The sequence below is a fragment of the Parasteatoda tepidariorum genome, chromosome 10 (assembly GCF_982258835.1).
Source record: "Parasteatoda tepidariorum strain Cologne lab strain chromosome 10, Ptep-v5.0, whole genome shotgun sequence".
NCBI lineage: Eukaryota > Metazoa > Arthropoda > Arachnida > Araneae > Theridiidae > Parasteatoda > Parasteatoda tepidariorum.
Window position 1 is genome coordinate 32340169 of NC_141764.1, and position 17446 is coordinate 32357614.

A 17446-nucleotide genomic window follows, 5' to 3' on the forward strand; every position below is an offset into this window, starting at 1 on the left:
AGTCAAAGACGAGCATGTCTTTAGAATTTTAACTCCTACAAAATTAAAATTGAAAAAATAATTTAGCAATTAATAATTAAAAATGAAACTACTAAAAATTAGCAATGAAAATAATTTACCTACTGCTTATGACTTATTATTGGCCTCTATTTAAAAGACGGAACCACATTTAAATGCTACAGAAATATAATATGGCTAAGTTTTCAGAATTGTATTTTAAACTGAAATATTATTTAGTTTAATACTAAAATAAAACATGTTTAGTTAGCGATGGATTAAAAATAAACCTTTTTGAAAAGAAACAAAGTTTTTTGAATCATCAAAGTTTTTTGAATCATCAAAGTTTTTGTCACTCCTGCAAAAACTTGAAGACATGCTTCCTTTTTAATAATTTGATTAACTTATATTTACCAATTTATGTTTAACCACTTTTGATCAAACAAGCAAGAATGCTTAAATTTTCACTGGTGCTCTTTGCAGAAGATCAAAAAAGTTTTAAACGTACAAGAAGTACAATCAAAATTTATAAACAATGTTTATTTCTATTTAAAAAAGAAATTTTTTTTAAGATATCTTTTTTCTCTGTGAAAAATATTAAGTTTTGAATAACTCACCGGGATCATCACGAGGTGACTTTAGTGGCGACATCTGGTGGGCAAAGATGCCACATCCTACAACAAAAGAAAAAGAGATTAAATATATGTTGGCATTTTTTATCACTTAGAAAAACAAACATTAAGTATAGTTACTGTTCATAACGGAAATGTCGGGTGAAAGAAATGGAAGAAAAACATTAAAAAAAAGAGACTTCAAGAATAATTTTGCATAAAAATAGATATTCAGAAGTTATTTTATTCGAAATGCTTTCTTCCTGAAGTTATTCTTCAGAAATTTTATAGCAAAAATAATACAATTAAAAAGGTTAAAGATAGAAAAATATTTAACTTAGTTGAACAGTAAAGAAAAAAAGTATATAAATTAATATACTTATAGCGTGGAAAATACGCTTCACGCTCCTATTACCAAAACATAAGAAATTCCTAAGTTTATTTTAATCGATAATATTTTCTCAGCTTAGAGCTCTAAATGAAACCAAAAGTTGCTTTTTTTTTCATAAAACTACTAAAATAAAAATAGTATTCATATTTATAAAAAGAAATATTTCAATTGAAAACATATTTTAATGTATATACCTTCTAATGGGTTGTTATGAATGTTGATCTTTATTGAATATTTAGCATTCGCATAAGAATTTGCAAACAATTACAATTAATACAAAAACAAATACTTTTTTTTATCAACAGTTTAGTTGTTTTCTATGTTGAACTTGAAATAACAATAAATGTTTCTGCGTCATCGATATAAATGAAGCAAAATATCAAAAATTGAATGAATTTCGCTTTTAAATGTAATTTCTGTTTCATAACGAGAAATAAATATGACTGCGAATAAATGGGAAATTGGATAGCGAAGCTTGCAGGAAATGGAGCTTTTAGTATTTAGGTATGCATTCCATCTTATATGAGATCACAAAATCCTATGATCAAAACTAAATAATGATAGATGGTAAAAAATTATATCAAACACCTTTACATAAAAATAAAAATTCAACAATACGACATTGTGCGTGTGTGTGTTTTTCGTTTGCGTAAGTTCTAAAAACTCTTTTCCCGCCAATTAATTTTTCTTAGCAGTTTAATGAAATATATCAGAAGGGCAGCTGTACAAGTAAAAAGAACAGATACAAAGATAGCAAAACTACAGCTGATGCCACAAAAGCCTGTGACAACAAACTATAGAATTTTGGATAATTAAATCAAGCGTAAAACTTGCCCTTGCATAGTTGCCATTCCATAGTAAAACACAATCTTTATCAAAGACGAGCACTTTTGGCGAGAAAGATTTGAAAGTCGCTCCTTTGAGAAAGAAAAAAGAAAGAAAATGGAAATTAAATGCACCGACTTGACGGTAAATAGAACATTAATTTTCAACTCATTGGCATTTTATTTGTTTTCTACAGAAATCATTGAGAATCATTCGAATATGTTTTAAATTAATCACTATCAAATATGTAAATAAAATTATAACGATAGTTAACAGATTTAATTTTAGGTGCCACAAACAGGTACAATTTTGGTAGGATTTAAGCGCTCTGAGAAATTCTTGGAAGAAACAAGTGGCTCTTCTCTCTCAATTAGGAGATGATATAAGTATTATTCTCTATTATTCTCATTCCCAAAATAACACTTTTTTTTAAATTATTAACTTTATTTTTATTGTAAATGAAACATGTGTAACAAAGATAGATTTAAATATTGCGAAAATAAGTAAACGGGGTTCACAATATCGTTTACAATTTTAGCATTATTTTTGCCCTGTGGAATAGCACTTTTTCATTTTGTGTTGACAAAAGAATAGCTTCGATAATTTAAGAAGGAATAATATTAGAACTCTGCCTAAGAATTCAATCTTAACCCCAAAAATATAGTTTTTTTCTTCTTTTTTGTCTTAAACCATTATGTAGAAAACAAAAAATAAAACAAATGGGAAAATTAATGGCTGGTATAACAGTTTGGGGACACTTAAACATGCAAAGGGCATAGGAAAGCCACTAATGCGCCACAATAAATTAAATACATATATAAATAATATATTTAATAATATTCCCATTGACGTATTGAATTAGTAGCTGATGCATAATTGAAGATGAAATACATAATGTCTTGTTTCATGATATTATCTTTTAAAAATGGCACAATAATTTGATATGCAAGCATTATATCATCCAAGAAAGTCCATAGCCCGTAAAATTGAAGATCTAATAGTAAACCATAAAGATTCCAATTTTGTGTACAAAATTAGACTTAAGAGTTAACAATTAATCTTATTTAAACACTTTTCATGCTTTACTTAAAAAAATAATCTGATACTTATTGTATAATTCAGCTATAATTCATTTAAAAAGTTCTTCTACCAAGATTTTAAAGTTTTTACAATTTGTATCAGAGGCATTTTCATATTAAAATTATAATATTCTTGTTTAAGACTTTTATTCCGTTATATTTAAATACGTACATTTTTTCATTTACATTCTTTGTAAAGAAAAGTGTTTGAATCATACATTCAAATTTTGCACCACATATTGTTATTTATTAACCAAAATCTGCCTTGATACATTGTTTTTTGTGCCCAAAAAAAAATTATAAATTAGAAAAAGATTTCTAAATTCCCCTTCTGTAATAGCATATACTGAAAAAATTTCTTTTTCGTTATTAAAACATTGTTTTTTGAATAAAATGACGCATTATCCAAGTTAAGAATTATGCTAGAATAATAGTTTGCAAGATGTGCAAAATGCAAAATTTGCTTCAAAAATATTATGGATAATAAATATAAATTCAAAGCTTTCCTACATTTTAAATTTAGAAGTTTAACTATGCATAAATATATAAGTGCAAGGTTAAATTCTAAGGATAATTTGGTAACATATTTTTAGCCAAAGTGAAACGTTAATATGTTTTCAAAACGACTTATGTGGCAAATTCAAAAGTAAAAATTGTATTCATACCACCACACAGAGAAAAAAATAGGTTAATGAAACCAAAACATACGGAATTTAAACCATTCATGTGGTAACGTTTTACCGTTAATTCCGGTTTTCAAAATTACAGTTCAATTACTGTTTGCATCCTTTATATACAGTAAAGAATGCAAAACTGAAAAGTAAATTTTACCGAATAAATGAATGTTTTGCCCTACTCTAAGGTTTTATTATAAAATTACCACATTTACCAAATTTTATCACATATTATAAAATCATATTTTATTGTAAATATTTCCAAAATCATTACCGCTTCGCATTATCGAGTTCTTTGGTATTCCTGTGAAATAAGAAACATAGTAAATTATACTAAATTCTGATAGTTTTATCCATGGTTAGTTTTTCTAAGTACACTTATTGGAAATAAATTTAAAAAGAAAATAAAACCTTTGTTGTTTGATTTTGCTTTTGCCCACTCTTGTTTCTGACGTAATCCTAAAAATAAAGACTAGAGGCAACATAAGATTAGCCTCCGATAATGATGGAAATACAAAAATTATAATTGAAATTCGTTAGACCATTTTTGTAGGTTAACTCAATGTTATTTATTTATTTTAAAAGCATAGATGTAGCCAAAAAAATGCCCTGGTTAGTTTAAATTGGTAGAGAAATCCAACCACTTAGGCGCATTCGAAAAGTATTATTTCAGTCTATTAATATATTTCATATTCTCGAACAAATTCAGTTTTTTAAGTTTATGCAAATCTGTAAAAAAGTCGTGATCATGCAGAAATTTGAAAAAAGGAAGATTTTAAATCTCAATTTAAAAAACAGTTTTTTAAAAAAAAATCTCAGAAAAATCATTGCTACGTCACTTCTGCACCTGCGCTTAAACCATTTTAAGAAATAAAATATGAATATAAAATAATATTTACATATAAGTGTCAGCTCTTTTACATTCCTAGGATATCAGAAATATTTTATTTAAAAATAAAGTGGCATCATGACATAAAAAAACAGGCTAGACAGGATGAGGAAAAAAAGTAAGAAAGGAATAAAATTATGAAAATATTTGTAGCACACTGACCGTTGAACGTGAAAGTCATTATGAATGCTTTTTAGAAGAAAAAAATTCTTTTACGTACAAATCGTAATCTTACTTTAACGACCTGTAGAACTTCCTTAAGTGACTATCAAAGATGTAGGTGAAAGTTGGAGCAGCAGAATATAAATTCAATTGCGAGATAAAAAATTTATTAAAAAAAGAGTCATGTTTAACATATATAACCCAGGAGCATATATGGCAGTACTTTTACTTTCGTTACTTGTACCGCCGGAACAAGTAAAAAGTACGTACTTTTACTTGTACTTCGTTACTTTTTAAATTTAGTACTTTTACTTGTACTTTCGTTACTTTTTTAGGGAAAAAGTACAAGTATTTGTAACGGAAATATCGAACGAAATCGTTACTTTTTTTCTAAAACTCGGTGAGCTTTCTAAAAAAAAAATATTAAATTGAAAAAAAATGCTTATGTTTTTTTTTTAATTTATAAAATTAATGTGCAATATACATGCATTCACAGCTAACTTCGTGTTTAAATACCTTCTGTTTCAACTTATACTGCACATTCAATAATTTTTTACTAGCTCAAAGATCACAAAGCTATCTATGCTTTGTTTATGTTTGTGCTTTTAAAACGTGTCTCTAAAGAGTAAAACAATTTTAAATCAATGGTAATTTAAATAAATAAAAATAATAAACTAAAAATTAAAATCAATAGATAAAATTTCTTTTTCGTGCAAATCCATAAAAAGTTTGAAATTAAAACCATATTTGATTTTAAAATTATATTATACGATTATATTATAAAATTATATTATATTCTTTCGAATTTAAAAATAAATTTAAATCCATAACTTTCAAAATTAAAAATAATTAAATAAATGACAACAATTTGGCAAAAACTTTAAAGAGCATAAGAATATTATTCAATAAAATTTTAGGTTACTTTGAATTTTCGATTTCCTAGAAATGTACTTTTAAATCGTTACTTTTTTTGCTTAGTACTTGTACTTTTACTTGTACTTTTTACTCGTTACTTTTTAAAATAAGAACTTTTTACTTTTTACTCGTTGCTTTTTTTAAAAATACTTGTACTTTTACTCGTTACTTTTTAAAAGTAACGTTGCCATATGTGCCCAGGAGCGTGATAAAATAGACATGTTGTATGATAGCAAACATTACAAACATATTTACTGGCTTTCCTGGCGTTTTAAAATTTAAAAAAAATAACAAAAACTAGTTTTTAATTTAATATTTCATTAATTGTTTCATCTAAGTGCATGATTTTTCCTAGTTTTTATTAACACATTGTCTGTTTTCTTATTAAAACGTGACAGAACTAAATCTACACTTACACGGTTAGAAATTTAAGAAAATGTTCAACCATTTTAGATAGATTTTGCAAAGCGTTACAGTTTCTTCTAACGATAACGCTATTGGAGCATCAGAAAGCAAGAACAAAATTTCTCAACAAATCGCGTTATCAGTAAGAGTTAGAAAATAAGGTTAGCGTTACGATTACTTTAAGTCAAACGCTATACCCAATAGAGAAGTTTGACATTGTGTTCACATCCATACTCCTAGTACGGTGACAAGATAAACCATATGGTACAAATCTATAATTCTAGAAAATCATTACACTGCAATATTGTTCAATTTAAACGTAAAATTGTTAATTTAACACCCTATCAAGTTGGCACTCATGAAAAATAGAAATGTGTTTTTCTTCTTGAACTATATCGTAGCAGATGTCCTCGTTAAACAATAAATACAAAATAACTTAATGCACAAATATACAGAAAAGCCAAATCATTTAATATTGTTCAATTTAACGAGAAAAGTTATTAATTGAACAGCTTATTTAGCAGAGTTGGCCAAAAATGTAATTGATTACATTTTTTGATTACAGTAATCAATTACTTGTAATCATGATTACAATTTTCAAAAATTTTGATTACAGCTGTAATCATGATTACAATATTGATTACAGTAATCAATTACTTGTAAACGCGATTACAAAGTTTGATTACAGCTGTAATCATGATTACATAGTCGATTACAGTAATCAATTACTTGTAATCATGATTACAATTTTCAAAAAATTTTGATTACAGCCGTAATCATGATTACAATTTTGATTACAGTAATCAATTAATTGTAATCATGATTCCAAGTAATTGCGATTACAAGTAATCACAACAAAAACGATTACGAGTAATTATGATTACAAGTAATCAAAATATATTATTACATGTAATTTGATTACATGTAATTTGATTACATGTAATTATGATTACATGTAATCTAAATACACGATTACAAGACTATTGTATTCTTATAAATAATTATATTTTACAGTAGACAGTAGAATGTATTTTATAATGATACATTTTGCACGTATTAACATGTACTGCATTTTGTACGTATTTGTATACGTACAAATGAATGTAACTAAAATGTATGTACATATGATTTTATCTAGTGCATATATTCAGACATTTTAGTTTCACACACATGTACATATACTTATATTGTAGGTAAAAAATATATGTACGTATGTATATAGATAATAATTACGTATGTATGTGCAAACAATGTAGACATGTACATTTATACCCAATGAATATATGCATTTTATGCAAATATTTGTGTATGTAAAATGTATATCTATGTTCATGTACGCATGTATATACAAGTACTTGTGTTTGTACGAACATACATACATTGTCTGTACAATGTATGTCCCATGCATGCATGTGCAATTTATTTATGAACAGTATAATATATGTATGCATATACAATATAGGTATATCTGTAGGATGTACAATATATGTATGTATACATGTACATGATATGCATGTCCAGTGTATTTATGTACATATACATAATATGTTCATGCTCAATGTATGTATCCAAATATGCATAATACATTTGTGTACGATTGTACGTATATTGGGCGTATTTATATTTTACATATATTCACACATACATTCGACATGCATAACGTACGTACATACACACATTTGAGATGCATATATTGCACAGATGTATATACATATAGCGTACAGATGTAGATTCATATAATGTACATATGATGAAATGAACATATAATGTTCATGTAATGTACATTTGTGTGTACATATACAGTACATATGTGCATAAATATATTGGGCATAATTCTTTCGTACAAATTTTACGTGTGTACACGCATGCTACCCCTATCTATGCGTATGGTGCAATGTATATATGTCCAATGAATGTATCCACACATGTACAATACACGTATGTTCCATGTATGCATTTCCATATGTACTATATATGCACGTACAATACATGAATGTATGTACATACATTGTACATGCGTACATACATTACACGTATACATATGTACATTACATTCATGTCTAAATATGTGTACAATGCAAATAAATAAAATGCATGTAAGTTAGCTTTTAATGACTCAAGCAAGTTAAATGACAAAATCAAACGATATTTAAATTTAGTTTTCAGCTTTAATTGTTCTATATCATTTTGAAATTCTCTGAATAAAAAATTATTTTCAGGTTTTTTCATGAAATGACAGATTTATTTTGTTATAACATAATGCATGATTCATAGAAATTTCTTAAATGTTAAGAAAAACGGTACATTTTATGTGTGGAATTAATATTTAGAAATTCAAAATAAAATTATCGTTTGCTTTCTAAAAAATATGTGGTCGAGTTTCATATGCCTTAGAATAAATTTTAAAACAAATTTTAATAACTTTACTCATATAAATTTTTTTAATATATGCACAATGTATTTGTATATTGTAATTACATATATTTAAATGTGTGCATGTATCTGTACATTACTTGTAATTATGTACATGTATACGTTGTATGTACATGTGTACATTGTGCATATAACTATTTTTTTGTACATCCATGCATTACATGCGCATAAGTATTAACAAAGTATGTAGTTATACAAGTACATACGTAAGTTGTACATAAGTACATACTTTGCTTGCACATATATCGATGTACATATGAATATGCATGTATACATGTACGCATTTTATTTACGAAACTATGTGCATATATTGCACCTTTAAATAACATTCTTACATATTGTACGTAAATACGTACAATTTTATATACATACGCACATTGTATATACGTGCTATTATCGTAAATGTATACAATATATGTACTTAAGTACATAAAAGCATGCAAGCGCATAAACATTATTTTCATATACGTTCATACATACATTGTCTATGTATACAAAGATACAAAACATTGCCTTTTTGTACAAACTAACATACATGCGTACATGTATCATAAATGCATAATTATATGTACTAAGCATATGCGCATTGCATTAAGTATATTACAATATAATTATGAATATTGTACGTACAAACAACGTTTGTGCATACATTGTATGTATAGGAATCGCAAATTGTACGTTCATGCGTGCATACATTCTATGTACATAAAATATGTAAACACATGAATACTTACATAAAAAATTTGACTATAGTATACAATCGTAATAACTTGTAATCGTATAGTTTGATTACAAGTAATCACAATTACATGTAATCAAATTGCATGTAATCATGATTACATGTAATCATATATTTTGATTACTTGTAATCATAATTACTCGTAATCGTTTTTGTTGTGATTACTTGTAATCGCAATTACTTGGAATCATGATTACAAGTAATTGATTACTGTAATCAAAATTGTAATCATGATTACAGCTGTAATCAAAATTTTTTGAAAGTTGTAATCACGATTACAAGTAATTGATTACTTGTAATCGTGATTACAATTACTTGTTACTTGTAATCGTGATTACAAGTAATTGATTACTTGTAATCGTGATTACAAGTAATTGATTACTGTAATCAAAATTGTAATCATGATTACAGCTGTAATCAAAAATTTTTGAAAGTTGTAATCACGATTACAAGTAATTGATTACTTGTAATCGTGATTACAAGTAATTGATTACATAGCTGTAATTATCTGTAATCAATTACAGTTGTAATCGATTACTGTAATCAACGGCCAACTCTGTTATTTAGTTACAAACATGTATAATGTTAGTGTGTTTTACAGAATAGCCAGCTCAACAAAAGACTTTGTTAAACGATCAATACAAAATTACTTAATGCATAAATATATAGAAAAGCCAAATATTTTAATATAGTTCAATTTAAAGAGAAACGTTGTTAATTGAACACCTTGTTAAAGAAACAAACATGTATAATGTTAGTGTGTTTTACAGAATAGCCAGCTCAACAAAAGTCTTTGTTAAACGATCAATACAAAATTACTTAATGCATAAATATACAGAAAAGCCAAATCTTTTAATATAGTTCAATTTAAAGAGAAACGTTGTTAATTGAACACCTTGTTAAAGAAACAAACATGTATAATGTTAGTGTATTTTACAGAATAGCCAGCTCAACGAAAGTCTTTGTTAAAAGATAAATACAAAATTACTTAATGCATAAATATACAGAAAAGCCAAATCTTTTAATATAGTTCAATTTAAAGAGAAACGTTGTTAATTGAACACCTTGTTAAAGTTACAAACATGTATAATATTAGGATGCTTTACGGAAAGGGCAGCGCTACGGAAGTCTTCGTTAAACGATCAATACAAAATTATTAAATGCATAAAGAGAGGTTTTCTGAAAGTGTAGCGCAATGGAGGTCACCGGTAAACAATAAATACAAAATTATTTACAGCGATGACAACTTGTGACACTTGGGCAAATGCTTTCAGATTGATAGCAACATTTATAATTTGGTAGTATATGATTATTGATGAAACTTATTATAACCCTTTTTTTTACCCTCCACAATACCAAATAATCCGAAGTTAAAGAGAAACACAACTTCGCGAGAGCTATATCGGGGCGATCATTATAGAGTGATGGTGGACTTAACCATATTTCAGAAAATTGTAGTTATTAATTTTCTTCCAATTTATATAATTATTTACAGAAAGTGGAGCTGTTCAATTACAAATATAAAAAATGGCGTAGGGAGGATTGACACCTACCCATCGTTGCCTCAGTAAGGAGTGATATCCCTCTCGACAAGATTGGACTACAACTGAATGAAAGCAGGTCGTCTTCAGTGATGACCATCGTGCACGAGTTTGGAAGCTAGTATGATGGTATGGAATGCTATCGCACACAACACAAAATCACACAGAACATTGATCCATGGCTCCATTACAGCTCAACAGTACGTTCGTGACATACTTTAGCCACATGTGTTGCCACTAATGGCAGGGCTCACGGGAGCCAATTTTCAAATCTGAAGATGTGCAGTTTTTAATGCGTGGCCACTTCCAACAAGGGTGCCACAGGAATGCCTCCATCTCCTTTTCACCCTTCTATGGCCTGTTCGATGTCCAGATTTGTTGCCAAACGGACACATCTGAGACCATTTGGGACAGCAAGTTGAACAGCTTCCGAGTTAGGTCGATTTAGCGGTGTTTTTACAGCAACAGTGGAATGAGATGCCGCAAGACATCATAAAGGACTTTTATGGCTCATTGCCCAATCGTATAGCATTCCGCATTTGCGCAATAGGTAGCAAAAATACAAAAAATAATTTATTCATAAACATTCTAAAATAAACATAAGACAACTATAATTTTTAGTCATAAAGGTAGAAAATTAGTTCAAAATGCTTAAAAAATGGGTTTTAAACAAATATAAGAGTTATAATTAATTATAGCCAGTCTTACATTTCGTAATAGACAGCGTAATGGTTTAATTCAGTAGTTAAATCCCTTAGATAAGGTTATTACTCACTATTTTCCGATATTTCGCACAAGCGGTCATTTAGGATCTTAGTTAGGCATCGAACTGTATCTAGAACAACGCCGATCTATTATTTTACAATAAATAAAAAAAAACGGAATCTTAAGTTTCAAATATTTTGTGGCAAAACTATTCTGGAATAAGTGAATTCAGAGTAATTTAGCTATTTCAAAAGTCTAACAACATCTGGAGGTTAGCGTCTACTCTTTATTAGCATCTCTCCCATTCTCTTCCTCTAAATGCCGGTCACGTTTTTGATTGAAGATGCATCTAGGAAGTGATAATTCAGGTAAATGATCTGGTCAGGCGACTAAAGAAAAACTCCCATAAATATCTCCTGCAGCTGTTTCGAAATATCCAGATGAGCAGGTAGATACATCGAGTGTTGAAGCTCACTGAAAATTCTCTTCCAAAAAGTTAGATTCATTTGGTGACTTAAGAGATCTGATTATTGAGCTCGAAACGTTGTATGGTAACTTCTCAAAACTCGTATTTTCTGTTAAAGGTAATAGTAATAAAAATAAAATGTAAATTTAATAGCTATTTTGACTAAGAAATTTAAACTTCATTCGTCAACTAGAATTTTAAACCATAGCCACTTCGTATTTTCTGTTTAAAGAAAAGGATACCTGATTAGTAATTACAGATTGAGTACCAATCGAAACCAAAAAATCTCGAATTCAAAATAACCTAATCTCGTTTAACCTAGCTAGACATTATTTCATGTGACAGATAGGAATGGTGATGTAGAAGTTGTTAAGGAATTATTGAAAGATACTTGTATTTGAGTAAATTCAAAAATTACTGCTAACTGGACACCATTTCATTTGGCAACACTGAAAGATTATGTAAAAGCAATTAATGAATTACTGAATGATTCATTTATTCAGGTAAATTGAAAATATAAGTATAACTACGTCATTGCGTTATGGCACAAGGTAATGTAGAAGTAATTAAATTGTTATTGAAAGATTCTCGTATTCAGGTAAATTCAAAACGTAATAACTGGAAACCACTTCATTTGCTACACTGAAGGGTTATGTAAAAGTAAACAAAGAACTAATGAAAGATATAGATATTACTTATAGTGTAGAACTTTTATAGATATTACTTTTAAAGTAGAAAGATATATTTAGGTAAATGAAAATGATAAGTATAACTGGACACCATTTCAACTGGTAGTATCAAAGGTCTATGTAAAAGTAATTTAATTTTTATTGAAGGATTCTCGCACTCAGGTAAATTCAAAAGGAAATGATAACTAGAAACCACTTCATTTGGCAACACTGAAGGGTTATGTAAAAGTAAACAAAGAACTAATGAAAGATATAGATAAAACTTTCAGATATTACTTTTAAAGTAGAAAGATATATTTAGATAAATGAAAATGATAAGTATAACTGGGCGCCATTTCAACGGGTAGCATCAAAGGTTTATGTAAAAGTAATTGAATTTTTATTGGAGGATTCTCGCATTCAGGTAAATTCAAAAAGAAATGATAACTAGAAACCACTTCAATTGGCAACGCAGAGGAGTTATGTAAAAGTAAACAAAAAATTAATGAAAGATTCAAATATTTAGGTAAATTTAAAAGATAAGTATAACTGGACACCATTTCATTGAGTAGTATCCAAGAGGTATGCAAAAATAATTGAATTTTTATTGAAAGATTCTCGCATTCAGGTAAATTCGAAAGGAAATGAAAACTGGAAACTACTTTATTTGGTAGCAGAGAAAGATCATGAAGAAGTTGTTGTTGTTGTTAATTTACGTCGCATTACGCTGCACAATGGGCTATTGGCAACGGCCTGGGAAACATCCCGGAGGATGATCCGAAGACATGCCATCACAATTTTGAACCTCTGTGGAGGGGATGGCACCCCCGCTTCGGGAGCCCGACGACCTGCGCGCGAAGTCGAGCACTTTACGGTAGCACAGTTTAACGAGGACCAATACCGCACACACTCGGTCCCTACGCAGACTGATCCAAGTGGTCACCCACCCGCACACTGACCGCAGCCAGTGATGCTTGACTTCGGTGATCTGCTGGGAGCCGTGTCTGAACGATCAGTCCACTGCGGGACTCATGAAGAAGTAGTTAAGAGTTATTTGAAAAATTCCAATATTCGGATAAATGCAAAAGATAAGTATGACAAGACACCACTTCATTGGGCGCAAGGGAATGATCATGTAGAAGTATAAAAAGAATTATTGAAAGATTCTCATGTTCCGATAAATGAAAAGGTTAATAAGTGAAAAGTGTAATAAATAAAAAGGATAAATGAATGGGCAGCATGAAAATGTTATGTCTATACCTGTATTTCCATTTAAAACAAGTTGTTAAAGACATTGCAAATTCGAAATCGATTGATTTTGTAATTAAGAGCCCTCAAATTCATGTAATACGAGAATTTGTACATTGTAACCTCTCAAAACCCGTATTTTGTGCTTAAAAAATACTGTGCTGATAGAAAATACTGTGTAGATAAAAAATAAATTGCAAGTGTAATAACGAGTTTAACTAAGTTGGTACATTCAAGAAGAGCAGCATTTAATATTTAGCCACTCAATACAGTTTAAAGCAAACACTGTTAAAATTATATAAGTTTAATGCCGATTTTGTAATTAGATCTTTCACCTTTATATGATGAGAGAGTTAGATTTCATACAGTAGTTTATCATTCAATATTTCTAGTTAAAAAAGATACTGTTACTAAAAACTACTAATCTAATACCGATTTTTTTAACTAGAAGCTCTTAATCTCACCTATAAGTTGATTAACATAATTATACGCGTAAAAGAGATAAATTATAAAAAAGCAGTTACGTATACAAAAATGTACCGTCATAACAAAGATTTATTTTTAATGTTCTTAGAAGACATTAATTTATATCATCAATTCATAGCACGAGATTGACAGCGCATCAATATTAAACTAATTATAGACAAATTCAAATCAGATTGCTAAGTCATGCTTTCAAGCTAGTTAATAAAGCCGGTTTCGGTCATTAACGAAGAAAATATATCAACAACAAAATAAATATGTAGTTCATTCCTATAAATTTAAACAATAGATATTTAAAATAACCGAAGGCATCTGATGCGTTAAATTAATCGTTCAAAGAAATTTATATAAATCAAGGGATTAACCGAAAGGATTCATAGGCTCAAATTGACAGCTCATCAATAACCAACTAATTATTTCTATGTTTAAATAAATTTGTAAAGTCACGTTTTCAATGTTCGAAACTAAACTTTTTGGCATTCTGGCTATTGTTATGGGGAAAAAACAATGACAAACTAACTAAATCCATTTAGAGTAATGCTATATAGACACGAAACCTCACATAATCATTTTGCTAAAACCCTTCGTTAAATTTTAATAAATAAGTTTTAAATGGTACTTAAATTATTTGTGAAGATTAAATTAATCGATTTTTTTTCTTACAAGTTCTGTGCAAATGGTAAAGTTATTTCTTGAATATTTTTTAAAGAATAAATAACGTTGTTTCTCGTATATTTTCTACACGAATAGTTGACATTAGTTCTTTTTCTTAAGTTCATAAAAAATTTATTAATTATCTATAAACACATATCGAACTTTACAACTGTTACTTAAATTTAAAATCATAAACATTTAGAATTTAATCTGCTACGGGAGAAATTAACTTCAATATTATCTTCTAATACAAACGAGACAGAAGGTTTGCAATTAAGATTAGTATTAAAAATTTATCTATCTGAAAAAATTCGAGCACATACTTCAATTCCTCTCTCTCACTCTCTCTTTTTCTCCCCCCCCCCTCTCTCTATTCGTCTCTATCTATCCTGTTTGTTTACCGTTCCCCTTGTCACTCTCGTGTTTGTCTGAGAACATAGGGGGCGTAAGGTACGGTAGGTGAGTAAATGAAGGGACAATAATATTTCAATATTAATTGTATGCATGTTAAGGACTTAAAAAAATAATAAATAGTCCAAATAAACCACGATTTGTGTTCAAAGCTGAAGTACTGCACACATTGATATAAAAATTATTTAACTTTTTCCTGTTGAAATTTATCATATACTAGCTCAGAATCCTATTGACACGTTTGAAGGCTACTTCTTTCAATGCCAAAAGGAGCTTATTATATAAAAAAGGCTTCTTGTTTCATCTCAAACAGAAAAGAAAACTATTTACTTTGTAATAACTTTACCCCTCGTTCATTCGAAATCATTTCACTTATATGCCTCTGATTCATTAAAATAGTTGCTTATCCCCAATATGTGCAATCAGAATCAATCCTCAGTCTTGTATTTAAGCAGAAGCGTTATTTATCGAAAAATATCACTTCCTTGCTCGCATATTAAATTCAAAAGGAGATCCGAGAAAAACAGTTAAAAGAAATCGCAACAAAATCTCACCAGCTCATCAATAACTGACAAGTTTAAGTCAAATTTTAGGGGTCACGCTTTCAATCTTTTTTTAACTTTCACAATAAAGAATATTTAAAGTATGATCGGATTCAGAAAAATGATCAGCAAGATAGCAATCGAATCCCTTCACTTCCTATTGACACGTCTGAAGGCTACTTCTTGCAATGCCACGAAGAACTCCAGCATAATATGAGGTTCTTTGTTTCATCTCAAACTGATAAAAACAATTTGTTTTGTAATAACTTTACCCCTAACTCATTAGAAAGCATTTTACTTTCATGCCTCAGATTCATTCAGAATATTGCCAATCCCCAGTCTTGCGTGCGTTTAATCTCTAACTGCATCGAGTCATTGTTTCTAAGTTTCTTTTGTGTAGCACGTTGGAATTTTGATGGGGAATGAATGTGAAGCAATTACTTACTTTATTGTTACCCATAACAAGGCAAGTTTTAAAAAATAATTTTTTTTTTACCTTTTGTATCAATACAAATGCTATTGAAGATCTATGCATAAATATGCTTTGCATTTTTATGAGACTAAACCTGTATATAGCAACAAAAAATAAGAGATTACTTCTTTAACTTTAGCACTCAACGCCAATGTACATTTTTTGTTAGCTATTATAGGAGCATTGCTTTTTTATAAAAAAAAACAATGAAACTTTTTTTTTACAACGAAGTTGTTAATAACAAGTATCACAAATTTAACAATGATATCCATTTCATATATGAATTGCCTTTTTTTTTTAAAAAAAAATTCCAGATTTCCTTTTTTAATGAATCAGCAGCAATTCAGGAGAACTATTATCTTGAACTACAGAAAGAAAACCAAAATATTAATTCATTATATCATGTCGTGTCTAATCATGTTTTTTAAACATAATTACTTGGAAGATCCACTCATCTGGCGTATACTTTAAAGACCTATGAAAAGTTTTTTTTCCCCTAAGTTTTTTTTTCATTCAGCCTTTGAAGTTAATTAAGGGTCTAGAAACATCGATCTCTCTTTACACATGACCAATGATATGTCTCCCTCTTTATAGTTCTCTCATTTTTAAGTGATGCAAAATTTCTTTTTTTAGGCTTTTTCATATATTGGCTTGGAGATGTGTATATAAAACAATATTGAGGCTCATCAAACATTGGTAAAAAAATGACATCGATGAGAATCGAGTCTCGTGGGTCTGGTGAAATAGCAATGGTTTCAGACCAATAAGCTTTTTTTAAGAATATCATAAAAATATCACATCCTTGAGATCAGAAACGTTCTTCAGAGAAACGAATTCAAAATTTATCTATCCTTTTGACAAATCCTTCGTGGCGATTATGTCCAAAAGTAACCAAATATGCTGTACACATTGAATGACATTAAATGTAATTCTTGACTTTTCGTGAAGTCCAATGATAACTAAAGAAAAATCTAGAGATATAGAGAGTTTAGATAAAGATATATTTAATCAAAATAAATCAATACTTTCCAAAAAGAATTAGATAAATAGCTGAGCTACGATGCTTGTATCTGTTACAGAAACAAGTAAGTACAATATCTGCTGGGAGGAAACTACAAAAGCTCATTTGAAAAACC

At 28.9% G+C, this 17446-nt stretch overlaps 1 protein-coding gene across 1 annotated transcript in view; it reads right to left on the reverse strand.

Moving 5' to 3' along the window:
- The window catches only part of LOC107455064 (apoptosis-stimulating of p53 protein 1), a 470765-nt gene that overhangs the window by 372059 nt on the left and 81260 nt on the right, over window positions 1–17446 (reverse strand). Inside the window, exon 2 of the mRNA XM_043039313.3 lies at window positions 615–671. Coding sequence (XP_042895247.2) covers window positions 615–623 — 9 coding nt within the window. The 5' untranslated portion in view covers window positions 624–671. The remainder of the gene's footprint in view (window positions 1–614; window positions 672–17446) is intronic.